At 45.3% G+C, this 26,655-nt stretch overlaps 3 protein-coding genes across 3 annotated transcripts; 2 read left to right on the forward strand and 1 right to left on the reverse strand.

The window, feature by feature from the left end:
- Window positions 1–637: 637 nt before the first annotated feature.
- Window positions 638–3,642, reverse strand: LOC128709131 (vacuolar protein sorting-associated protein 16 homolog). The gene is made up of 8 exons (XM_053804119.1): window positions 3,584–3,642; window positions 3,324–3,519; window positions 2,976–3,243; window positions 2,084–2,903; window positions 1,872–2,020; window positions 1,671–1,795; window positions 849–1,600; window positions 638–776 (listed from the first exon to the last, which is right to left on the reverse strand). The coding sequence occupies exons 1-8, from the start codon at window positions 3,640–3,642 to the stop codon at window positions 638–640; spliced, it is 2,508 nt and encodes an 835-aa protein (XP_053660094.1).
- Window positions 3,643–4,502: 860 nt separating this feature from the next.
- On the forward strand, window positions 4,503–5,622 carry LOC128718236 (3'-5' exonuclease). The gene is given in 2 exon segments (XM_053811900.1): window positions 4,503–5,255; window positions 5,431–5,622. Coding segments are annotated over 2 exon segments (945 nt in total).
- A 32-nt stretch (window positions 5,623–5,654) lies between these two features.
- Window positions 5,655–13,877, forward strand: LOC128718257 (histone deacetylase 6). Its single transcript, XM_053811914.1, has 10 exons — window positions 5,655–5,841; window positions 5,936–5,997; window positions 8,927–9,487; window positions 9,573–9,844; window positions 9,913–10,105; window positions 10,427–10,486; window positions 11,418–11,695; window positions 11,761–13,288; window positions 13,358–13,445; window positions 13,534–13,877. Exons 1-10 carry the CDS (start codon window positions 5,655–5,657, stop codon window positions 13,875–13,877), a joined length of 3,573 nt encoding a protein of 1,190 aa, XP_053667889.1.
- The last annotated feature ends 12,778 nt before the right edge of the window (window positions 13,878–26,655 follow it).

Here is a 26,655-nt window from a genome sequence, read left to right on the forward strand (position 1 = left end):
TAATGGTAGAATAAATTTTATTTATCTTTAGCTCCAACCGATCACATAGTAAACACAATGGTAATTTCTTTTAAACCTTAACGCTTTAATGGCGACAGAGTAAGTGAGTTGTACATAACTAGTAACTATTTCTCTGCATGTATCGAACTTTGCTTGGTTACTCTGCGAACTTCACTCGCCGTTGTATGTAGTTTCAAGTACGATGTATATGGTACGCGGAGAAGAGTTCATCTCGCTTTTAGAACTTTCTTTCCCTCGCTCTATCTATAGGCTATGCGAAGTTCGATAGAACTCCACGAGCAAAGTCGCCAAGCTTTCTCGCTCTCTCTCTAACTAACAATCGGGCCTAGCGAAATGAGAAAGCATGATGATTGTGCTCGTAGGAACGTTCTCGACACAAGCAGTTCCCATCCGTTGCGGTAATGAGGTAACTCAAGTCCGAAACGTGGAGAGAAACAGTCAAATGATAAACATGTATGATCGTACGTAATATTTCACTTATTGGTCACTTACCCAAACCCGGTCAACTTCGGCTCGCTTTGCTCAGCGTGTGAAAACACTGCGTGTTTAAACAGTTAAATTCGAGCGAAAGAATAGTTTCATCGACACGCGCTGTTCACAGCTTTTGTTTTAAGCATCATTTCTTGCTCGACAGTTGCCCGATCATGTTCTCGACCGTTGCCATTAGGGCAGAATCGTTGCAGTGGTCGTGTATCTTCAGCAAGCTATCGATATCCTTCTGCATGAACGCAATGGTGGCTGCATCCGCATAACAGCTTAAAAGGAAGAAATAAAATCATAAATTACAGTTTGTTTACGTTAAGCGGCATCAAATGAGTATGCCTTACCCTGCCCTTAAATACCACTTCAGTTTGTTTTCCTCGGTACACCTCGGGAGGTACTTTTTCGCCTCTGATACATTCATTTTCGATAGGCACACCTCAACGAACGGTTCGTATCCGATAACGCTTTTCTTCGCTTTCGAAAACTTCTCCAGCTCTTCCCACTGGTAGTTGTCGGCGTACGTTTGCACCCGTACCCACCAGTACCGCCGATCGGACATCTTGAATTCGCTTTTTAGCTTTTCGGCGTAACGCTGATCGCCGAGCTGCAGTAACTTCCGTACCATCGCGTGCAGCGGCAACCCGAAGAAATCCTTCTGATACTTGTCCTGCAGCAGCTTCTGGTGCCGGATCAGCTTCTTCGTTTCATCCGCCAAGTCGGCTTCGATCGCTTTTCCGGCCTTCCGGTAGTTGCCGCTGATGCCCGGTATCGAAGCGTCCAGATTGCCGAGCTGTAGCGCTTCTCGGAGCGCCAGCTCTGCCTGCGACAGGAAATCATCCTCCTGGGAATGTATGTCTTTCAGCGTCGAAAGGCTGTTCAGCTGACAGTACTTTTTGTACAGATTTTGGGCCAACGGGTAACGACGGATCGTCATGTGGAACTTGGCGAGTGCGGACGTGTTCTTCATCTCCAGTATCGCCATGTAGATGAGATCGATATCACCGGATTGTGTGGCGGCAATTAACGCTTTCTCGCTCGCACCTAGCTTCAGCAGCAGCGGCACCTGTAGCTTTTTTTTCGTCTCCAGTTCGAGTAGCTGCAGAATGGGAAAACGAAAAGTTTGCTACAATCAGTTCGCAATAGTTTCGCTTATGGATAATGCACACCGTAATAGCAAGCTTGGTTTTCCCGATTTGTTGCGCTTTATCAGCCACGTTAGCGTACGACATCGGTTCCCGGAGACCCGCACTGGAAAATTTTGCTGCTATTTTACGAGCAATCTCATCGTCATCTGCAATGAAAGAGAGGGATACGTTTTGGAATCAGTACATTTCTGACGGGAATGTTTAGTTCCTTCGGGTACATACTTTTATCGTGGATAATTTTCTGGAATGCCCAATGCTCTAATATGCGGGTTTCTTGTAGCTTCATATATTTTGCAATGTGTATAGACAAACCGTAGTACTTTCGAAATACTAAACGATCCAAAATAACAACCGGTTGCAGATGGTTGAACCTATTACATAACAAAAAAACAACATTTATCCTCCGTTAACATTTAAATTTCACAAATACTTACTGCTGTATCGTGATCGGTATGCCAACGTCACGGTCACGCAACACGTTCAACACCTTCAGCGTTTTGCACATCGTGATGTACTCGCTGCAATTGTACCCGGCGATGAAGCTTTTGCCAAAATACGCCGCACGGATCAGACTTTTCTGTGTGTTTGGATCGAACTCATGCCCCGCCGCCTCGATACAGTCCGCGACCGCTGAAGGCAGTTTGTTCTGGATCAGGCACAGATACTCGTCCGACTGATGACTGCGATCCTGGAACTTTCGATGCGCCTCAAACAGAAAGCTCGCCGGTTCGGAGATGTTGATGCCGAATATTTTGCTCGTACTGGGCGGTACCTTCTGGACGAGCTCATGGTAGTAGTTCGTCAGGACCCGTACACAATCCATCTCCGGGATGAGCGTCATTGGTGAGTCATAAGTGTAAACGCTCGACTCACCGGTCGCACCAACGATCAGTATCAGGTTCATATAGCTCACAATCACCGCTTGCGATTCATACTTGGGGGTTCCGTCGATACACCACACCAGTTGGTTCGCTTTTTCCTGCCGGCCCGTTACGAACTCACAGTACTTGTGCTTTAGATCCCAAGAACCCATCCATAGGCAACCGGTATTGGTGAGTAGGGCAACATGTTCATGATCAAACGAAACGGACAGTAAGCTTATCGACTGGAAGTCGTTCCTCATTGTTAGTGTGTGGTTGGTGAAAACGTTGTCCCCATGTCGCACAATGGTAATTTCATTTCCAACCGCTAGCAAACAGCTAGTCGTACGATCTTTACAAACCATTTCCCAGCAAGTAAGATTAGTTGTAAGATCTGCAAGAATAACAAGAAAAAACTATATAGAAATAATGTCACGTTCGTTAAAGAAAAACGCGAATGAATTACTCAGCAGCTCAGACAGCGGACGAGATTTTGGGTCCTTTATGTTGTTCAAGATATAGATTTTAAAGCCAGATGTCATGACAGCCACACCGGTACCGGACGCGGAAGTGAATATTTTTGCATCCGCCACATCCGTCACATCCTTTCCAACGCTGAACTTGTGCACAAAGTTCCCAAACATGTCGTGTATGAAGATGGTACCGTCATCCTGCACACCGATCAATTCTTCCGAGTCAGACCAACCCAAGGTGACGAGATTACCGCAATCCCACTACAAAACGGAAGGTTAATGCGATAGGTTTAACATTCAATGAGAATGTGCAGCGAATTGCTTTCTTCATTGTACATTACATTAATTGATGATATTAATTTGCCCACACAGTTAAACACCCTAATGATGGGTCTTGTGCTAGTCCCACCGTCCAATTTGATGAACAGCTTTGGATCTTTCACAACAGCAATCGGGCCACCGTACGGAGCTGCATGCACTACCATGCATTCTAGATTTATACTGGCCGGCCATTCCATGTTATAAAGTTCCATTTTCCTGAATATGTTAACAAATTTCATTAGCATTTTGACATGGTAACTGCTTGTTGGACATACGTTACCTAAAGGCATTTCCCTGCCCTAACGTAAACCAGTCACCAGTATTACAAAGAAGCGACATTTTACACTGTATCACCTAACACAATATCTACAGAAACTTATCAAACTTGCTTACTGTTCTTTAACAGCAGCTCTGAAAATGTTCTAATTCTTATCTAATTGGGAAGAGTTGATTCACAACACCACAAAAAACCCTCCCATAATCATCTGTCATCTGTCGTTCGGTTCCCCTCCCATAGGATTTGAAGCTACCCTGGACAAAAATTTGACATGACACTATGGGCAAAGTGTAGTCATGGAGGGAAACAAAATAAAAATGAAAGTACTGTCAATACCCGAGATATGCGGTTAATGCGTTCCAGAGAAATCTGAAATCTAAAACATCGATTATACATCGTATTAAGGAGTCGAATACTTATTTCCACGTTATGAAGCACATGATAAATACTGATAATTTTACTGCTATTCATAAAATAAATAAATAAATTAATAAAAAAAAACATTGGTGTTGGAACAGCTGTTCTGCGTGTAGGAACAAGTAAAACAACTATTCAATTATTTCCGTTTTTTTCCATGGCGATATTATTTCTGAGTATTAATTAACACTCGATTTCATCGTGTCAACGGTGCTTAAGCCTTACAATGCACACAACTCACAACACCATGCCATAACAGCGTCTACCGGTAGCTGTCACTCGGTTGAATTCAAGGAATTACTGGGTCTTGAATATAAACGACATTTTCGGTCTTGAAGCAATCGAAGAGACGCTGATATAAAGGAAATACGAAGGTAAAACAATGTAAGCCTAACTTTTATAACAGCACTTTCGTTAATGTTGTATCTTTGACTTCTTTAGCGTGAAAAAACATAAGCCACCGTTTGCTAGAAGGTAAGAACAAGCGTCAATAGATTCTACGAAAATGTCGAACGAACTAAACTTACCGCTTTGGATGATCAAAACCCAAAAACGCAAGGCAACGGAAGGGAGCACTGAAAAAGACACACAAGCTGCAACAACAAGCAAAGCTCCAGAAACGGATGGCGAACCATCGAAACGACGCTTACGCAGTAATTTCGTGTTTCCATCGGAGGAGAAGACAGAACCTATTGTGCAGAATGATCTTCCATTCATCGAATACACTGGAGCGATCGACTATTGCCATACCCTGCCGGACATTGCGTTCAAGAGCAATAAGTTGTTAAAGCAGCTTTTGAGTGAATCAACCGACCAGGACATCCCAATAGCGTTCGATTTGGAGTGGCCGATGGACTTTAAGAATGGCCCAGGACGTACGGCTTTAATGCAGCTCTGTGGTAAAACAGATAGTTGTCTGTTGCTGCAAATTTGCCGCCTAAAACGAGTACCGGCAGCGCTGACGGAGCTGTTATATCACCCGCGGGTGGTACTGCATGGCGTCAATATCAAGAACGATATACGGAAGTTGGCACGCGACTTCCCGGAGGTGAACGCCGATCGGATGATAGCACGATGCGTGGATCTGGGTCAGTGGTACAACCAACTTAATGAATCGACCGGTCGCTGGAGTCTAGCCCGGCTGGTGGAGCAAGTGCTGAAACTACGCATAAACAAGAACAGAAATGTACGGACAAGCCAATGGAATTTTTTTCCACTGTCGGCCGATCAGAAACTCTACGCAGCCATCGATGTTTATGTATGTTTCGTAACATAATCACTTCGTTTAGATTTTATTTTATTCAGACATTCCACTGCCGATTGCAGAGCTGCAGAAGTGTCAGAAATGACGCAAGCTTAGCGTCGACAGATGTTTTGCTCTCAATAGTTTGATGTAATCTCGTTTGTTTTCGTTGTTCTCCTTTCGATTACAGATAGGCCAGAAGCTGTACCTTTGTCTAGCAGAAAAGCAAAGTGGAAAAAATAATGTTGAAAACAACGTGCTTGAAGAAGAAGACAAGGCAACAGTAGTGCCGAGAAACATTCCACAGCAGGTTGCAGACGTCGAGAAGTTACCGCTGAATATTAACAATAACGTCTATAAACAGTAGCCGGCTAAGCTGTAGCCAACATCATACATCTCCACCTCCTTCACACCATGTCTCGTCTAGTACATATCCTGCGGGCCGGAAGACTTCCTTACCAGCGAGCATTAAAGCTTCAACAAACCATCGCAAACCAGTTACTCCAGCAGGCCAAACATCCACCGAACGACTTGAACGTTCGATCGCCACCCTATCGCAATGTTCTCATCCTAACCGAGCACGATCCGGTTTACACCATCGGTATACGAACGCGCGAATACGACGAAGCGGAGGAACAACGAATACGCACACTAGGTGCCGACTTTGTGCGCACAAATCGGGGTGGATTGATAACATTCCACGGACCGGGACAACTCGTCGCGTATCCTATTCTCGACCTTAAGCACTTTCAACCAAGTGTCCGCTGGTATGTCTGTCATCTCGAGCGAACTATTATCGAGCTGTGCAGGCGGTACGGTTTACGGGCCCAAACTACTGCCGACACGGGTGTATGGATCGACGACAGGAAAATCTGTGCGCTAGGGATCCACGCAAGCCGGTACGTAACAACCCACGGATTGGCGTTAAACTGTAACATTGATCTTAGCTGGTTCCGGCACATCGTACCGTGTGGATTGGTCGGCAAATCGGTCACCTCGATCGCACAGGAACTAAACCGTTCGGATTTAGGGGTTGAGAGCGTTACTGGAGAGTTTCTCGATTGTTTTCGGCAAACGTTCGAGTGCGATTTAATCCCGCTGATGGAAGGAAGCAGAAAGAAACTAATGGATGCCATTTAGAGTGTTTAACAATTGCAATTGACTCAGGATTTTTTTTTATTTTACACAAGACTGCGTGTGCTTATTGCGAGATGTTTGCGTTAATAAATTGATCTTTGAATTATTATGAGAAATACTAGCTCGATTAATTAGCCGTTAGAATTGTTTCTTCATTCAAAAGAATTAGGTTGGCAACATTTGGAGAATTTGGAATCGGATTTTCATCAAATGCAACGGAAACCGTTTCCGCTAACTATTTCCTTTGCCAACGTTATCATGATCTCTTCATTGAAATATGTAACCAAATATATCTTGCAATTCAAAGCGACATATGACATTAATTACATATATCCACTTCGGGACAAATCTTATTTTCGTAAGCAATTTGGAAGTTGTGTACATTTTTCAACGACTTTGTTCGTGGTTTCAGCTAAAGTTAAATTGTGACAGCCAACAATCCAATATGGCTACCAATTCAACCTATTTTATCTTTGTGTTGGTTGGAGGTCGTGCTGTTCGAGCACTTGCACTACTCGACTTGGCTAGTTCAGTTATTTGTATCCTTTCTTCATTCGCATTTATCTTTCGCGCTAGGTAGCGCGTTACTGTGCTGGGTGTTTTTAGCAGAGTAAATTTACCCTTCCGAATATAATTTTACATTGAGACACAACGGTGTTGTAAATTTGCCAGCTAATCTAACAACATTTTGTTTACAATTGATGTGGTTTTGTGAGTTTATATGGCTGTTTGGTGTATGGTGATTTAGAACGGTAGTGTTCCTGGTTGCTTGAGCTAATATTCTTGTTGGTCTACTAAAGCGAAACAAGTGTCAACTCTATCAGGAGTCACTAAACTATTGCCCACAACCCGACACAGGTGCGGTTTTGTTAGGCGCCTATTTGCCTATTTGCTTCCATGATGCCAAGAAAACCGTCCAGCTGCTGCTTGAGTGCTTCACAGGTAAGTGGGTTACGCTTCGGGGGGTTTTTGGTGCGTTCGCTCATTTTTTGCGTGGGTTTTCTGCCGGGTTTTCTGCGACATATTTATCCAATGCGTTCGGGCCAGCTTCACCCACCCAGGCAAACGTACCCAGGCGCTTACATAAAAGGAAACGATGAAGTAATCGCAGCGCACTCCGTTGGCGGGGGTTGTTTTTTATTTTCCTTTGTTCTAGCGACCATCGCAGCCCTAAAAGTAGGAAGGACGGACGACAGATAGCACCCAAATCCGACAGTGTGGAGTTGACCGTGAGCAAGAAGCTGTTATAAAATCAAAAACTCACAAACCGAACAAGCAACCATCGAACTATTTGCTGCTGCTCTGCTGTTAGTTTGATTTACGACAAAGGAGGCATATTCGTTAACCTCTGTGTATCAATCAACTGAAAGCATTCCCGCTGCGGTAACGTGTATGAAAATACCAACTCTAATAGAAACAGCTTAAAGAGAAATTGTGCGCAAAAAATCTTCAGCTATCCACCAACAATCAATTTGTGAAGCAACACGATCAAGAAATGGTAAGTAAAGAAAGCTACAAACGATGATAAAATGCGACACACTCTCGAACGGTTGTTGTTAATCTCCTTATCTTGTGGTAATTCGTTCCATTGGTGGGTGTTTTGTTTTAATTTGGCACCAACAAAATCATTGCAGTGTGTCACTTTTAGCTCTATAATCGATAGAAATCATTAACATTAATGAGGAGAATACATAAATTATATCGAATGCCGTACAATTCGGTAATTGACCTTCGTATGTGAAGAAGTAGGACAATATTTTGTTTCAGCCACCTAGAACGTTGTCCACATAACGTTTGTCCCACATAGAACGTTCAGCAAGGGTTTATAGGTTCCCGCCCGAACATTCTATCGCAGTGTAATTAACGTGTGCTCCAAACAAAACATAATCTTGCGGTCTATTTGGAATCTCTTCTCGACAGTGGTATTCAAACTACCTATTCCGGTAGCGCAAAGGCGTAAAAAGCTTAAATCAGTATACTTACACAATCAGAATTCTATAATTGTTTCCATAATTTTCTATTAAACATTGCGAGTGCAACAGCTGCAATACTTCAACGTAAGACAAAAAATTGCATATAGAGATATAATAGCAGCACACTTGCCACCGGGTTGTTTAAGGTGTACAGAGTTGAAAAGCACTGGATTAAATCGATAAGCAGGTCATTCAGGGCTGCGAAAGACGGAGGCGGTACGAAAGCAGAGGACGCGAGTCTAGGGCGTCTTATCAGACAGTTGTCCAAATTAAAAACACTACGTAGCAGTGGCAACAAAATCAATATGCTTTAATAGCCCGTCGCGAAACGATCGAAATCAGCGGTGTGTTCCAACGCGCCAGAAAAAAAGTGTTGGGAGGTTCGAAACAGGTGTGAGTTTGTGAATATTCCGCCTGCAATCACAGTTGCTGGTGGTTCTGTTTTGGATAAATTAAAATTTACTCGCCTTTGTTTCGCCTTCCATCCTTGAAAACTTCCTTCCTTCCCTTGAAACCCTTGAAAACGTGTTCCTAGTTGATGGAAAAAGTAATATCTGTTGACGATTTCTGTTTTAGAACCCCAACGTGGTAACACGCAACAGCGTTAAGCAGTCGAAGATACGGACACGTGCACAACAGGCAGCAATCGAGGCGGAAAAGGAAGAGCGACGGGCTAAGTTTTTCGGTGGGTACCGGACGGCTGGCAAGGTTAGCATAGCGGAAGCGAAGAAGCAGGGTAAGCTCAGGATGTCCGCGAACGGTACCGATCAGCCGCACAGCTCTGACTTTACCGATGTCCAGCTGAAGGACATCTTCCACAATGCGCAAAGCATAGCGAGCGTTGAGCGCGGTTCGACCGGCATTTTGTACGACGATCGTTTTGCACTGCACCGCTGTCTGTGGGACAGCAACTACCCGGAATGTCCCGAGCGATATCTGCGCGTAATGGAGCGTCTCGCGATGGGACAGCTGGTGGAACGGTGCCAGTTTATAGCGCCGCGACCGGCCACAAGAGCGGAGATATTGACCAAGCATACGGAGGAACAGATAGAGATACTGGCGAAAACACACGGTTCGCAGGATGAGACAGCTCTGGAGCGATTAAGCTCCCAGTACGACGCAATCTTCATCCATCCGGTAAGTGTTTAAGGTAAAACACCTCCCTGGCTGCCGAAGATGTGGGTTAACATTCATTTGCTCGTGATGCCTTTTCTCCCCGTAGTCGTCATATGAGACGAGTGTGCTTTCGGTCGGTAGTACAATACAGCTCGTCGAAAACGTGTGGAATGGTACGGTGCAGAACGGGATGGCCATCCTGCGACCACCGGGTCATCACGCCATGACGGCAGAATACAATGGCTACTGCTTCTTCAATAATGTCGCCATTGCGGCCCAGCACGCACTAGATCATCTCGGTGCGCGTAAGGTACTGATCGTTGACTGGGACGTTCACCACGGTCAGGGAACGCAACGGATGTTCTACTCCGATCCCAGGTTAGTATTGTTAGTGCACTCGGTCGTTTTTGCATTGTTTTACTAACTGTTTTCAAAATTATGTTTAGAGTGTTGTACTTCTCCATCCATCGCTACGAGCATGGCACGTTTTGGCCCAACCTCCGCGAATCCGACTTCGACTACATTGGAGAGGGTAAGGGTGAGGGATACAACTTTAACGTACCGCTCAACAAGATCGGCATGACGAATGGAGATTATCTTGCCATCTGGCAGCAAATTTTACTACCGGTAGCAGCAGAGGTAAATATTTTAACAAGGAGCAGGTTCCCCTTAAAAAAACAGCACCAAAGAAGAATGCGACACTTTCTGGAAGTAAAGCTTGTACTGGTAGGGAAGGACCGTCCGGTTATGTCTAATCTACATTACAGCATTACAGTGCAACTCTCAACCGTTATCACCTAAAGTGTCTGCTCCGAAACCACCATCAACTTTTAATGATTGTCTGTTCTCGATGGTTCTCGAATCCCTGGCCGAAGGATGCACACTCACGCTATCTATTTTTCTTGTTTGGTTCTAGTTCGATCATAAATTTCTTTCTCTTTTCCACGTCATTATTTCCAGTTCCAACCGGAGCTGATAATAATATCAGCTGGCTACGATGCTGCGTACGGATGTCCAGAGGTGTGTTTGTCGTTACATATACCCGTTAACTAATCTGTTTTGTTTTCTTCCATTTCTTTTCTTTTATTTCTTTTCCACTTCCCGTATCTGTCCTGTGTGCTTTTTTCCCCCTGATTTTAAACCTGTCACTTTTATTACGTACGCAAGTTCAATCCTGAACTGATTATCGTGTCGGCTGGTTATGATTCTGCGCTGGGCGACGAAAAGGTAGCGCTTTAAAGGGTCGTATACTACAGGCATTTTTGTTTCATTGTCGTGTCTACATACGATAACAAACCCGGCACACACCATCACGGCTGGCACGATAATAATAGTTGGTCGTATTTTTATCTAACACATGGCTGCATGCTATTTTACTAAAGTTTTTACTAGAAAATGCTAATTTTGCTAGCAAAATAATTGAAATGATTTCTTGTCGAATGTAAATGATGCACTACAAAGTACAAATTATTAACCAAATTCAGTACATAATTTACCAGCATCTGCAGAGAGCTAGTAGATTTTTTAACAAATTAGCAGTTCAAAACCGCTTGTTTTTATTTTAAGAGTTCTTCTTCTTCTGATAAATTGAAATTTCCAAAAACCAACCTGTTCAAGTAAAAGATAGCAAAGCACTTCGTACTCCTAAGAAAGTCCTATGAAATCTTCAATTATAATATGTTTTTCTTTTACATTTCTTGATGTACTATTAAATTTATATATTTTCGCATTGCAATACTTCCAATAAAATAATTGCGGTAGACGCCCATTGAAGACGTCATGAAAAAGACTCTGGAATCATAATCGTTAGGCACAGGTGCATGTTTTCTGTTCTGTAATCCTTCTAATTTTTCAATGTTCCTTTAATCCAAAAACAACTACCGGCAATATAACCAAACCTCATACCAGTGACGAATTTTAAACTAATGTTTCTCCGCTACTTTTCCGCTAGGGTTGTATGGAAATAACGCCAGCATTCTATTCGCACCTGCTTAGCCCCTTGCTCTCGCTGGCACAGGGACGTGTGGCGGTCGTGATGGAGGGTGGTTACTGTCTCGAATCCCTGGCCGAAGGATGCACACTCACGCTTAAAACACTGCTGGGTGATCCGTGCCCTACTCTGGTGGAAAAGCTACAACCACCATCGGAAAGCATGCAAACGTCCATCCTGAACTGTATCTCCAGCCACCGAAAGTACTGGAAGTGTCTTCAGTTTTATGAACTTTACGAGTAAGTAAGTTGGTAAGTGTTATTCTCTTGTGTGAGATTGATTTTATACTCTTTTTCCATTGCAGCCTGGAGGATTACAACAATACCAATCCGCAGGATAATTTCCACAAAGTGATCAAATCCTACATTCCACCGGAACCACCGGTCCAGCCGGGACAATACGAGACGCGCAACTGCTATCCGGTACAGTCGGATGAGGAGCGTACACGCTTTCGGGAGCATCTGCAACGGTTGCGCATCAACACGGACCTGACCGTACCGCCGAACCGCGTTTGTTTCGTGTACGACGAGTTAATGCTGGAGCATCGAAACAGCCAGGAAAAGTGGCACCCGGAGCAACCGGAACGCATCGCAAAGATAATGCAGCGGCTGTCGATCGACTACCAACTGGCAAAGCGCATGCAGCGGGTTGCCGGACGACCGGCCACGAACGAGGAACTATGCCTGGTGCACGATCCGAAGCACATCCAGTTGATCGAGCAGCTGTGCGAATCGTCGGGCTCGATGAAACAAACCGCCGACCAGTACAACTCGATCTACTTCCATCCGAGCACGAACGCTAGCGCCCGTATGGCGACCGGCTCCGTGCTGGAAGTTGTGTCCGAGGTGCTCAGTGGACGGGTACGGTCCGGCGTGTGTATCGTACGTCCGCCCGGGCACCATGCCGAACCGGACACACCGCACGGTTTTTGCATTTTCAACAACATTGCCGTAGCGGCCCGACAGGCCGTGGAGCATTACGGGTTGCGCCGGGTGTTGATCGTTGACTGGGACGTCCACCATGGTAACGGTACGCAGCACATCTTCGAGAATGATCCGCGCGTGCTGTACATATCCGTGCACCGGTACGACAACGGGTCGTTCTTCCCGAACAGCACCGACGCGAACTACACTGTTGTGGGAAGCGGACCGGGCGAAGGATTCAACGTAAACATTCCCTGGAACCGAAAGGGTATGGGCGACCCAGAGTACGTGGCAGCGTTCCACTCGGTCATACTCCCGATAGCGTACGAGTTCGATCCGGAGCTGGTGCTCGTGTCGGCCGGTTTCGATGCGGCCATCGGTGATCCGCTCGGTGGATGCCGCGTTACACCGGAAGCGTACGGTCACTTTACCCATTGGCTGTCCTCGCTGGCAGGCGGACGAATAGTGGTGTGCCTCGAGGGCGGTTACAACGTCAACTCCATTTCGCACGCGATGGCCATGTGCACGAAGGCGCTGTTGGGCGATCCATTACCGATGCTCCTTCCCGGAAGCTCACGTACCACTACCGGTCCAAATTCATCCTGCTTCGAAACGCTGCGAAGCGTACTAACGGTGCAGCAAAAGTATTGGCGATCGCTGTGCTTCAACAAGAAGCTACCAAGCTGTCAGCGTCTGACGGGCAGCATGGAGCACACCGGCGAATTGATTGACGCGCTTGACTCGATGAGTTTGAATGATGCGGAATCTTCCAAACAGGCAACTCAATCCTCCTCAACTCCTTCCTCCTCATCCGCATCGGATGCGGCAGGGTCAGGTTCCGGTGAACCCTCCGGAGCGGTTCAAAAGCGTGGACCAACGTTAACCGACTTTTTGGAAGCAAATCTAGAGGTAATACGCAACACGGTGTCACACGGGTTTTCATGCGTCGAAACTAATTTCCTTCCTTCTTTGGTTTAGGCATTACAAAACGAAGAAATGTTTGCTGTTATACCGCGCAAAAACTGTCCACACCTGAAGCTGCTACGACCGGAAACTGCTCCGTCAGGTAAGAGAAGATTGTTTAATTCCTTTGTGTGTTTGTTCACTGTAGGCAAGCAAATTGATTTATTGTCCTTTTTTTCTTCCCCAATCAGCCATCGACACACAAACACCGTGCAGTGATTGTGGTGCGGAGGTGGAAAATTGGATCTGTTTGCTGTGCTACGGTGTGTACTGTGGCCGGTACGTGCAGGAGCATATGCTGCAGCACGGTACCGAAACTGCGGACCATCCGCTGGCCCTTAGCTTTACCGATCTGTCCGTATGGTGCTACGGTTGCGATGCGTACATCGATCATCCGGCCCTGCATCATTACAAAAATTTGGTGCATCTGGACAAGTTCCAGGAACCGCTCGTGTGGTCGTACGGTAGCGATCTGGTGCTGGATGTGGTTAATGCCGGCGCAGGCAGCAGCAACCAAAGCCGCAAGGGTGACTGATATTGGCCGGACATCTCGAAGATTATCTTTCGAGTGCTCGTGCTGTTTTTGCTGAAACACATTCTCGTTGGATATTTCAAGTAGCAGACGTAATGGGCGCGTGGATCGTGTCGTCCTACACGGTGAACTAGAAGGATAGCAAGCCGGGAGGCAGTTCTTGTCATGTACACTTATTAATTTATTTTTTTTTTTTTTTTTTATTTCCATTATGACGGCCAAAGGCCGTATGGTCACTTATTAATTTATATTAACACGTTTTTTGTTTAGCTAATTGTTTTCAGTAGAAAGAACATTTTCAGATTACCTAATATTATAAATAATAAATCTACTGTGCACCAAATGATCCAAAAATAAGTTTAATACACCCTGAAAAGGAGTAACTAATTATCTATTACATCGTACATCGTACAGGAAATTTTTTCTTTATTAATTTAGTATAGTTTTAACAATTTCCAATGATCAAAATATGAATAATCTTGTTAGTCTTTTCTTCCCCCTCATTGTTACATATTTTACTATTCATCTTCGAAATTAGATCAGGGATTAATATCATTATAAGTGTTACAGAGCTATTCAGTGATACGCTTGGCTATTCGTTCTGGTTCTGAAAACGTTCGAAATATGAGTTATACATTGTCGGCTATGTTACAGAGTGTAAATCCCGTAAATTGTTATTTTTAATTATAAGTGAATAAGCTTTTGATTTAGTGTCTCTGGAATTAGATTGATTTTTTTTTAAATGAGTTTCTTTGAGAAGATTTGTCAACATTGAAGATATGTATAAGTCAATTCAAGCTACATTTTATGGAAAACAACGAAAAATGAAGACGATGCCGAACCCTGATTTAGCTGATTCAAAGAAAACTTTTACTATAGTTAAATTAATTTATTATATTACCACTGGGAAGTGAGCAATGAGCGTACCCGAAACGAGCGAATTCAAGCATGTCTCTGATAAGGCTTTTAACAATATTTATACACAGCAAGTACCGATAACTGTAGGGCAGGTAGAAGAGTAGAGAAAACAAATCGCAACGATGTGCTGTACAAATCAAAACGTATATTAATGGGGCAACCTTTCAAATAATTCAATATTAATGTGTGCTTTACTAAATACAAAAAAAACCTCTCACCTTCTCCGTGGGGCATGCAAACCCGACTATTAACAGGTGGAAAACTGTCTAGTGTTCGCAAATAGGTTGGGGGGAAGCGTTGTGTTTTTCTGTACCATTTGTGCCTCTCCATCACAGACCAGCACCATTCAGTCGATCCTACACGTAATGACAGATTTCATGCGGTAATATCTATTGTTTGTTTTACCAGTACGATTATTTCGGTGCTCAGAGCGAGCGGGATAGGGTTATAAACGATCGGGCTATGAAAAGATAACGAGCAAGATTATTACCCTCGTTCTGCCACAGTTAGTTGTAGAACAACGATCTTTTTTTACCAGTAAAATTCGAACCAGTTTGTATCAATAATGCGATATCTAATGGAAGGGAAGGTGTGTTAGCATTCTAGAGCAAAAGGTAGGAATGTGAGTAATAGTTATCCTCAGGCCATTCCATGTGTGCTGTTTTAGCAGTGTACTAGAATTTACATGATTGATGCGTTTGATTATCTACACGTTTTGTTTGCATGTTTTTTTCTGTTAAAATTGATGTTAAAAATATGAACTAGAGAAAAGGTGTGTTAGGTTTCACGACGTTGCTATGTTTCGTAACGGATGAGGGCAACTAGATAGCAGAGGAGAAGGAAAGGAGGTTAAAGATATGTATGTTGGTTCTATACAATATTAACACACAAGACAACTAAAACAAGAGCGTTCAACGTTATTAAACAACATCATCCGAATTCGTCGTCTGGTCAAAATGCTGCGTGAACTGTCTCAAATCGAAGAGTAGTGGAAAAGCCAGACACAATGATAACAACCGAGATCGTGACAAAAGCAAGAATTCTTCTCTTTGTTACACAACTTCACTCTGAAAAGTTGTCTGCTAGACAGTTCCATTCCTTGTCGTTAAATACGGAAGACTTCTTGGATGGGAGCTGTTTGGACATCTTGTCGTCTTGCCGTGGCATGATCAAGTAGACACAAAGGGAGCTCATCCGCGAGCAGAGCAAAGAAAAAATAAGACATAATTTATAATTCACCGTCTGCTGACGATTTCCTTCTTCGTCAGGGTGGCGAATCCCACTATTTGAACAAAGAAAGTGTTCAAATCATTCTAGATCACTCCTTCTCACAACCTCTCCGAGGTAGTTGTCCGACACATTGTCCGCACAGCTCCGTGGTGCACTTCTTGATGTATTTACATCCTACGCGGTAGTATATGAGGTGGGAATGCATGCGGTTTATCGGTTTTTATTATGAAAGAACGTGTATTAAGATGCATAAGAGAGCCTCCGCATTGCAAGCAACCCAGTTAAGGCTCGTCCTCGTGTGGTAGCTAACCTCAGGCACTACGCTAGCGGATCTGCTCTTTGTTTATTAGATTTTTTTTGTGTGGAAGTCTGTGGGGCTGAAAGAACTGGGAGGTAGCAACCGCTCCCTATCACGCACACTCACAACCTGGGCAAGCAGGGCTCAGCTTTTCGCACCGTGCACATTCACACAGAGAGAGTCAGGGATACCGACCGCACTCAAGTATGCGGGAACTAGCACGTACACACCGGTGTTGTGCCCGTCCCTGGACTTGGGGCTGCGTGTGCATGTGCGCTTGTGTACTGCTTAGTGTGCTGCTACTATAAAGCTGCTCATGCTTGGGCTGGGTCATTGAACACATAGAACCACCGTATACTGACAGAAGCGCCAGCTCCCTTACAGTCAGGCGAACCTTAGCCACACTGCGCATCCGTGTTTTCCCAAAGTTCTCCCTCCCCTTCCTTTACGGATAAAGCCCCACTCCAGCAAGCTCACCGTGGGCCAAGCAAGCTGCGGTGCATATTTGAGCGAAGCTCTACCATCGGCAAGGCGGTGAACGGTGCGTTCGGGTAGACATAAACAATACCTGCCGCCATTTGCCGTTGGCGTAAATTATTGGTTGTGCAGGTGTTGGTGATGTTTGGACGAACTTTTGGCGAACCAGTTTTGGACATGGTTCCATGAAAGCTCTTCTTTCTTTAAGTAGGCACTCTTTATATTTCATAACATGCAACGCTAGATACTTTGCTCTATTAGGCCCTCACCAAAGCCTCCCTTCCTTACGTGGAGAGCGCTGTGGATGGTACCATTTCCATTCTTTCCCGTGTGCTGACGCGCACGCCCCATACAGTTTCAGTCCACCCAGATCTCTAACCCCTTTGGAAAATGCTCCCCAACTGAATAATTATTTTGACAGTCTAGCCAGTAGTTGGAGGTGGCTGCAGTAACACCAACCAACCAACAGCAGTTAAATGGTTGCACCTTTGTAGGCTTGAAAAGAATAGAACAAGAAATTGAATATTTCATTACGATGTTGCACATCCTCCGATGTCTACTTTAGAGCAGAGTTCTGAATTCTTCCGAAGTTCCTGAGGTGTGTTCTAGTAGCTGTGTAAAAGTTCTAGCTAATATTGAAGATATTCTTGAGAATTGGCAATCAACTTTGCTCAGATCACCCGCATCTACAACCCAATAGGCATCAAAGTTCTGCCCGCAGATGTGCAGAGTTCGCTGGAATTCGCTATCTTCACGTTCATTTCCGGGCTCTTGAGATCATTTGGGCAACACCATTTGCACAAAGCGTAGGAATAGTAAAATCCCCACCACCACCACGAGAGGATATCCCTTCCGGGAGCAGGATTGGCATGCTTGTGCAGTCCGCCCATATACCTAGCCGGCAAACGTTGGGAGTGTCAGCGTAACCGGAACGGTAAAGGATATCGTCCGAGTCCTGTTTTCACGGCGGGTTTTGCACTAGTGTTGGTGGTTTGTCTGACCGCGTTTCTTTAGTGCATTGCGCGTGTAGTGGTGAGCGTGTTGTTTTCCCGGTCAATGCAATTTTCCGCGCACGGGTAAAAGGGATGTAGAGGTATTTCGACTCACCCAGCGCTGGAGAAGTCCAAGAATGTTGCATCACTACTGATGCTTTTTACGATAAATTGTTATATTTAAAGTATCGTTAATTCGTAGCCAATTTTGCATGATTATGGACTAAGATGCTATAAGAATTATAACATATTTATTAAAAAAAAAAACAACTCACACCGCCATATAAATGGTTGTGCGAGAGAGGTCCTTTTAGAAGCAAGCATTGGAATAAGAAGTGTAGCGAGAGAGAGAGATTGAGAGATGTAAAAAAAAAGTGTGAGAGATAAATTATCATATCTTTGTGATAGCAGATCTTCATATGTTCACAGTAATTCTACAAATAAAACCACAGCAAATTCTTCAACAACTTCCGGGTATCGAGAGTTTCGCTCTTCGCCGACCCAACCTCATACTCACAGCTTCCGGTTTCATGTGCAGGTTTGGACATGTGTAGCGCTCAAAGAATACAAAAAAAAAACAATCAAACACACGCACACAAAACCAAACGCGTAAAGTACGCAGGAATCTGGCAGCTAAACACATTTTGCCCCGTCGTGGTGTGCCCATTGCCGCCAATACCGGTGCGCTGCTTCGTTTGCGTGTATTGTGTACGGCTCCATGCGCGACACGCGCATTCGCGAACGTGTGTGCGGGATCGACCGACTGCTAGACAGGAATAAGATAGGAGTTCGCGCTCGCACCATAGAATGCCGGCAGGAGCAGTACGTTCGCACACATTCAAACGGGGAGCAGCAGCAGTAGCAGCAACGGAACAAGAGCGCGCGCACCCGTTGGCACATTGGCGACGACGCTTCCCGGAGTCAGAGTGGCACACGCTTGTTCGCCGTGGTACATTTATTTTACGCCGAACCGACGGTACAGAGCGGATCCTAGCGGACACATTGCAGTGTGGTCGGTTTTATTTTGCTCAAATATCCGGATCCACACACCAGCACCGCGCCGCGCGTAGTGTTTCGGGCATTAGTTTCTAGGGGGAGTTTTTGTTTTACACCGTGCGTGTTGTTTTGCTGGTTGGGTCGCGGATCTCGGGCTCCTTACGTGCGTCTGCTACGGCACGGAAGTCGAAGAATTTTGGATGTGAATTTACGTGCAACTCTACGCGTATGCGTTTGTGTTTTTGTTTTATCCCGCTACCGTCGTGCTTTTGAAGGCGAATGTGTGTATGTGTGTGTGCGCGCGCGTGTACATCGGTGGCGAATTGTATAGTGTGACGTGAAGTTTCGTGTCGTGCTGTCCACGGTGCTATTGCTCCCGTAACGTTATCCGCCGTTGAAAACGGAGTCTCCTAGGTTCCCGGCACAAGTCTCTGCGGTAAACGGAACGGCGGTCGGTAATCGTCGGCCTAGTATAAATCAGTGTGTGTGTGCTAGTCCGTTTGTCTGCAATCAACCGGTCGGTGGGGAGGGGAGATCTTCCCGGGGTTTTCGACCGACTCCTCTGCATCAAAGCGCTCTAAAGGTGCAGAGCCCGCACTACCGGAGGATTGTCCGTTCCTCTTCATTTTGTTGTTGTTGTTGGAAGGAACAGGAACGTATCCACCACCGGCCAGTCCTCCCTATCAACCAGGAACGCGACACAACAACGACGCAAAGAACTCCCAAATTGCTCAGGAAAATATCGGTAAGTACCCATTGGAAGGCCGTATAATCGGAAAGGACTCCGAATCTTCGATACAGACTCGCACACAAACACACACACACATATATAAACGTACCGTGTGAATATGAGTGTGGCCCCTCCGGTACCTGGCAAAATGCTCCTTTTTGCCGGCGACGTGGGCAGGGTTTTTGTTTTACCGGTATCCATAGCACACAGATATCGCGTCGAAAGCGAGCATTACGGCCGTGTGTGCGTGAGAGCACGACCGGGAGTCTCCAGGTCTCGCGGGTCGTCCATCGGCACCGGACAAAATAGGCGAGGTTGTACCGACTAGACGGGCGCGCCCGTATCCCTATGACGTGCCGTGTCAGGAGGAAGGTGCGAGCGAGACAGGAGGTGGAGCAAGAAGAGAAGACAAAAAAATGAGTCGATACACACAGCCTTTCCAGCACCACTCACACAACACATCTGCGCCATTATACCGAGCATCATCCTTTGTCCCCATTCCCGTGCACTACTAGCTCTACTACTACCACTGCTACCGCTGCTGCTTGCGGGTGAAAAATTGTGCAAAACCGGAGTCGAAGCGTCTGCGCACACACATGCACCCACACCCATCACGCTAGCGGTGCGGGAGACGCAAAGGCGGAGTGTGTATGCGGAAGCAACGTAGTGCTACGCCACCGTTGCTGCTTGTTGTGTCTCTATACGAGTATAGTAGCGTTTATGTATAGAAATGTGCGTGTAGAAATTAAAGAAAATATAGTTGGAACCCTGTTAGGTTCCTAGTACAGCCGGGGGAGGAGGAACCCTGAATATCGTTTTACTATGGCACTATCCAGACTTGAGCAATCTCCTCCTCTACCTCACTCTCTTCCTCTTCTGTACTACCACAGCCGAAATTTGTCCCCATTTCTGCTATATTAGGTCTTTACCGCACGTAGGAGATAATCACAATGCTTTTTTTTTGACAAGTACCCCGTTTCTAGATGAGAAAACAAAAACACGATTCTGACAAGAGTAGTTGCCATCTTATAACTTTTGAGTAACGATTGCGATGCCATATATCTGAGTAGGAATAATAGTAGCTATGTGAATTTCTAGCAAGATGCGTACCTATATCCCTATTTCGTTCTCTCATTCTCAAGCGTATTCTTCGTCTACCCTTGCAGGAAGTTTAATGTTTGCTTTGGTGTGTTTGTTTCTTTTTTTTTTTTGCTGGTAAAAACCGGCCTACAACTGCGTACTACCTCCGCGATTGTCTGCGAGAGGCTACGAACACGATTCTCAAAATGGTGGTACTAGTCCAGACAGGTTTGCTAGTTTTGTGGATTATTCTAGAGGTTCATAGTGTATAGATAAGTGTTTTGCTATTGTTAATAGAAGTAGTTGAGGACCTCAAACGTGCGGAGTAATTAAGAAAGACACAGGAAGCTGGATTCTTCAGTCGTCCAGGAGGTTTTCTTCGCGGAGAAAAAGATTAGTCTTGTGCTTGATGAATCTGTTTGAGAAGTGTCATTCAAATGAATCTTTAGTGAGGAATCAGTCATCGTCTCTGTAAAGATTCATGAATCTTCAAAGCATTGGTAGATCATGCCCCTTGGTGACCTACCTAGTGGACAAACTGAAGGTGTTGATTCTTGAATCTTTAAAATAGAGATTCAGATTCATTCATTCAGTTCAAAGATTCTTCAGATTCATGAACTTGAATGCTCAGATTCAACACAATTCTAGATGCTTGCTTTAACAGAATCTGTTAAAGGTAGTCAACTGACTAATTGACAACCGAATTGTAAAATAGCTACCCAAACTCCACTTCAATGATGTGAATTATTTGGATGTAAATGTCTGTTAGTGTATTTAATAGTACCTATCTAATATATCTTGAGACTCGCAAGAGAGTGGCAGGAAGAGGCATTAGAGCGTGGCTGCCATTTGTTATCGACACACTCACTTCGTAATACACTCTATCCTCTTCTCACAGCTAGTGTAATCTCCGCAACCAAGATGACAACTCAACTAAGATCATCACTCCATCGTCGAGCCGCTCGCAACTTACAGTTTGAACTCCTCCGTTTGGCCCCATTACATTACCATTTCTGAAACCTTGAAAAGGGCCAAAATAGTTGTTATGTGCTCGAGGCGAAGAAACACCTCCCCCTCCGGTTCCCTTTGTCACGGATAAGAGAAGAACTGCCCGGCACCTTGCCGCACCCGGTATATGCAGGGAGGTGCAGCACGCCTAAACTATGCACCTAGCGCAAATTGACATTTTGCAATTTATTTTTAGCGTGGCACAAAAAAGGAAATGTAAAACCATTTTCACCCATGGCTGGTTGTGTGTGTCTTCGCATGGGGGAAAAGGGGGAAAGACACCAAGTTTTTGCCGTGTGTTCGCCTGGGTGTTGTGTTGCGGGCACCCGGCGAGAATGGTGCGATTCCTGTGAGATTGATCTTATTTGGATGCGCATTCGCTTGCACGAAGCACGAGCTGGTTGGGATGCGGCGCCATCGACAGTTTGGTGACCATAACCACTGCAGCTGAAACTCCACGCACCTCGGACCACTGTTGGGGCTTTTGAAGTGGTGTTGTTTTTCTCTATCGTCGGGAAGAATAATCTGCCCGATGCCTAGTAGGAAGTAACTCCAAAACCGAGTGGGAGGATGGCGTATGCAAATGGGCAAGGGTTAGCACGCCTCGTCTTCAAAGTACCGGGTAGATCTCAGGGAAGTGGAGTACACAGACCAATCAAATAACAATCACCCGTCTGCTGTTGGGTGACTTGGGCAGACAACAAAGACGCTCGTCGACCGGCACTCAACGCCAAGAACCGGCAAAATAGAAACACTAAAACTGATAGACGACACGCAAAAGATGCTCAGATCTATCATTTCGTCTAGCCGTCTGATACTCCAATGTTTTTTTGTCCCTTCATCTTCGGCCCGTTGCGATCATCCAAGTGATTGGGTTCGATTTGTTGTTGCTCCAATATTTCTCCACACTCATTAAAATCCCTGCCAGTGGAAAACGAACCAAGACGGAATAACGCAAAACATGGCGACCACGCACACACACACACACACATACCACACCGCTTTCTGTTGGTGCAAATGTGAAGCAACGTTGGAACAGCCGCACTTCTTCGAACTCTCCTTTGTTGTCGGTTGAGGAAAAAAAAAGGGGACAAAGCCCAACAACAGCAGCTGCTTTTTTTTTGGAGGTTCTGCGGCCGTTTCTTCCTTCACTTCCTGCCGCGACCATGTGCGCGCACACACTTTCCCTCGGCGCGAGTATGCAGCGTGCATCCCTACCTGTGACGAAGTCCTTCATTTCGATGAAAGTGCCGTGGCCTGCTGTTGCTGCGCCACGAACGTAATGAACATCGGTAATGAATGTTTCGGAAATTAAGTTGCGCCTGTGGACGTGTGACCGGGTGGTGTGGCATACCTCCGGGAGCAGAAGGACGAAGAAAGGGCCGGCTGAGTATGTGCGTGTGTTTGTAAGAAAGGTGCTGTGCAGCTTGTTACGATCCAGAACCGATCGCGTTGTTGTAACCGCCACACATCTGTTCACGCGACAATCAAGCCTGGTTCCTCAACGCTCGCTGTCCCTCTCTGCCACATCCCGGGCATCCACGCCACCATCGGACCGGGTGTGTGTGTGTGTTAGGGCACAGGAAACAGGATACCGTGCCGGGGGAAGGTTTATTGGTAGTTTGCGAAAGGTGAGAGACAGCTGAGCGACCCGAATGAGTGAGGCAGGACGTTTTTGTGTGTGTTTCGCGTGTGCCTCGTAAGGACATATACCTTTCCTCTGGTGGTCCTGCGTTTGATTTCCGATAAAGGCAGCAGTTAACCCCCGAACCCCCAGTGAAAATGCCTTGCCGACGGTGGAAAAGGCAGGCAGGTAGAGCTGGGAAATGATTACAGCAGAATCCCTTTGGCCATTGTAGTTGCCGTTGTAAGCTGTGAGAAGGTTTTGCATCTGCCCTGGGTGTAGTGTGGCCGGAATATTGGTCGCCTGGTGTTTCTTTTTTATCGGAACCGGCATCTTAAGACGGGACCAGCGACGGCAGATCGGACGAAATGAGGCATGGGCAACTTCAACGAGGGTTGCCCCTTAAAGGTAACAATGTAGTTGAGAGTATAAGAAACTATTCGTAGCGTACTAGACGCCATGTTGGATTGGTCTAATTATAATGTTCAAACCTAGGAAGGCGGTTGATGTATGGTCGTTGCCAGGGTTCCTAGCATTGAATCCATTATTTATCTGTGTAATGATTCGTGTCAGATAACCGACCAGCAAGGTGTTCCGGATTACTTGCGACATTAAAACAATGCCGAGAACTTCAATTTCTTCTCTTGTAAATGTTCGTTTTTGAGTGATATATCACTAGATTTTTGAGATTCCTACTATTATTTAGATGCAGGTTTTGAGCACTTCATTCAGATCTAGGTCTAATAACTTTGATTTGGTTCCCAAAGTTCAGATGCCAACAGAATGTTATTAGTCCTCAGTTCTAGGTCTATTAGCTTTGAATTGGACCCCAATCCCCTGATGTCATCAGAGAAGTTCTGAGGTCTTTTCTCAGTTCTAGGTCTGATAACTTTGATCTGGACCCCAAAGTCCTGATGCCAACAGAATGTCATTATTCCTCAGTTCTAGGTCTAATAGCTTTGAAATTGATCCCAAAGTCTCGATATCAGCACGAAGGTTCTTTGGTCATCCTGATCTCCAATGTCGTTGCTTGTCCCATTGTACATTACCAGAAAAGAGTCTGATATTGCGAGACAAATTCGATATTGCTATAAATGTGTAATAAATTAGGTATGAAATGGAAAGAGTTCGTTTTTACCAGAGATCCGCCATGTACAGGCCACAAGAAACTGGAACCCCTTCCGAGAAAAGGAACCTTCGGGGGCTCTTCAGATCTCTTTAGGTATGCCCCGGAACCTTTACCAAATCCCGCACAAGAGGTCTTTTTTTTAATGCACAAAAGTTGCACAACAAAAATGTTATAACAGTCTACCTCACTTTCACAATAGCCTCCCAGATTTTAGCTCTGGAACGATTGAGACGTACACGCGCGTCGAGGTAGTACTTTTAAGATGTATTTTAATTCATCTGCACTCTAGGGAGGTTCGTTGCTTGTTGCTCCGTGCTGTCTCATTCACACGGGGTAGGGACCGCATCTTACCGTAGTTCTTCTTTATTTCTTTTTGTTTTGTTGTAGCACTGTTTTACACACTCATCATGTTGGCAAACGCGTGTGTACGGCAGTTCGGCTAAAAACCTCGTACGGTTGAGAATGCTTTTGGCATTACTGGCAAATTCTCACATCTATCGGGCCAGATCTGGGGTTTGCTGGGGGAGTTCTCGCTCGATGCCAAAACCTAAAAGTGAGAGTGAGTTCGATACGCGAAAAGGTAACAAGAGAAGGTGTAGATAAAAAGGAACCAGCAAGAACGGAGCAAGAATGTTTTTTTTTTCTCTTCCCCGTTCGTAAGACAATCAAATGAAATGTTTAAGAAGAAACCTTTAAGATGTTGTGAATATGGCCTTCGCATAACAATAAAAAAAGGCAATGCTTTGCAGATATGAGTGCAAAACGGTCTAAATCGTTTAATGCTGCCCAAGTTTCTTGATCTTAATGCTTGTCTTGTGTGAATTGAATAATGTGAGATATACAAGGCTAAACAATAGAGAAGCAAAAATCGTATTTTTGTTGTATGAAAATTGATCAGTGTTTCTTATGTCTGGAGCTCGTCTGTGAGCGGTTCAGAGGACTCCTGTAGCAGGCAAAGATCCCGAGGCGGTTGTAGCGCCTGAAAACTTCTTAATCGGGTTGCAGAGTTCTCTGATGTTTTGAAGTTATAGACAGGTTGCATATAATGTGTAGAATTTAGACGACTGCACAGAATGGTTGAGAATACATCCTTCACATACTACTAATCTACATACTAGACTAATGCTACTCAGTAGAAGATACTCCGCACGCTAAAAGACACAGAAGGTTAAGATACTCTGGCCTCCTACCTTGCTGATCGTCATCTATCGTCATTTCCTTTATCCTAAGCCCTCTTCCATCACATCGCGCTGGTATTTGCCCTGTTCTTGTTGTTTCATGGGAAACGTATGAAAAGGAACGATGAAAGGCAAAAAAAAAAAACCTACCGAACAAAGCCAGCCGAGAAAAGGAAACGCGAAAGAGACGAAACAATAGGGACAGACAGAAATGGATAAAAAACCACGTGCTTTTCAGACGAATGAAGAGAGCCCCTTTGGCGATTCAGCCCTAGCAAGCGGCCGTTCCGCTACCGTTACCACCAGTTCTGCCACAACCGGCAACCGAGGCAACCGAGGCAACCGATGCGTTCTCAAGGCGAAATGGAGAGTTGCATTAGCATTTTGCAGGGTTTGTGCGAGTTTTGTGTGTTGTGTGGAAGGTTATATTGAGACCGTGTTGGAGACGACTTTTGTGATACAGGTAATGTGGGGTATTGTTATCCGGAAGTGTACTAGTGAGTGAGATAATTACACTCAGAGATAATTTATTCCTTGAAGGTTTTGGAGTTATTGGAGGCGTTCTAAAAATAGCATCTTTAAAAATGTTTAAAACACCCACCCTAAACCTAGCTCAACTACTGACGACAGTTGATGCGGTTGGCCAACGGCCACCAGGCAAGGATTACCGCTTTAAGTAACCCTGCATCCTGGCAGAGATGATCCACATTGCATGTGCGTAAGAGCGAGTTAAACATCTAATTATCAACGTCGTTTTCCTCCTTCTTCGCAATGTTCCCAGCGCACACCAGCTGCTTCCCGGTCGAATTGAAAGAGGAGGGTTACCGCACACGCTCACATGCAACAACACACACAGTCGCAAGCCCTGCTGGGATGCGGACGACGATGACGACGTATGGTCTGATTTGCGGAGACCCCGTCTGGATGTTGTGCGTTGAGGCTTCTGGGTCTCGTCCGCGCGCTTCTGCTACCGGTAACGCATTCGTGCACGGCTGCCGGTCCATCGTCATCCACCGGTGTCGCTCACTTGTACAATGGCTGTCAAGGCGTGCGGATCTCCGTTGCCTCCATAGTGTATATAGGCGTGCGACGTGCTGAGTGTGACTCGAGTCGTTTTTTGT

This window comes from Anopheles marshallii, chromosome X (genome assembly GCF_943734725.1).
Source record: "Anopheles marshallii chromosome X, idAnoMarsDA_429_01, whole genome shotgun sequence".
In the NCBI taxonomy this organism is placed as follows: Eukaryota; Metazoa; Arthropoda; class Insecta; order Diptera; family Culicidae; genus Anopheles; species Anopheles marshallii.

Coding starts and splice junctions, on each gene's coding strand:
- LOC128709131 (XM_053804119.1), bottom strand. CDS start 3,642: ATGTCGCTTCTTTGTAATACTGGTGACTGGTTTACGTTAGGGCAGGGA. Junction 2,904..2,975: donor TCCGCTGTCTGAGCTGCTGA/GTAATTCATTCG, acceptor TTATTCTTGCAG/ATCTTACAACTAATCTTACT. Junction 1,601..1,670: donor AAACCAAGCTTGCTATTACG/GTGTGCATTATC, acceptor CCCATTCTGCAG/CTACTCGAACTGGAGACGAA.
- LOC128718257 (XM_053811914.1), top strand. CDS start 5,655: ATGTCTCGTCTAGTACATATCCTGCGGGCCGGAAGACTTCCTTACCAG. Junction 9,845..9,912: donor ATGTTCTACTCCGATCCCAG/GTTAGTATTGTT, acceptor AATTATGTTTAG/AGTGTTGTACTTCTCCATCC. Junction 10,106..10,426: donor TACTACCGGTAGCAGCAGAG/GTAAATATTTTA, acceptor CATTATTTCCAG/TTCCAACCGGAGCTGATAAT.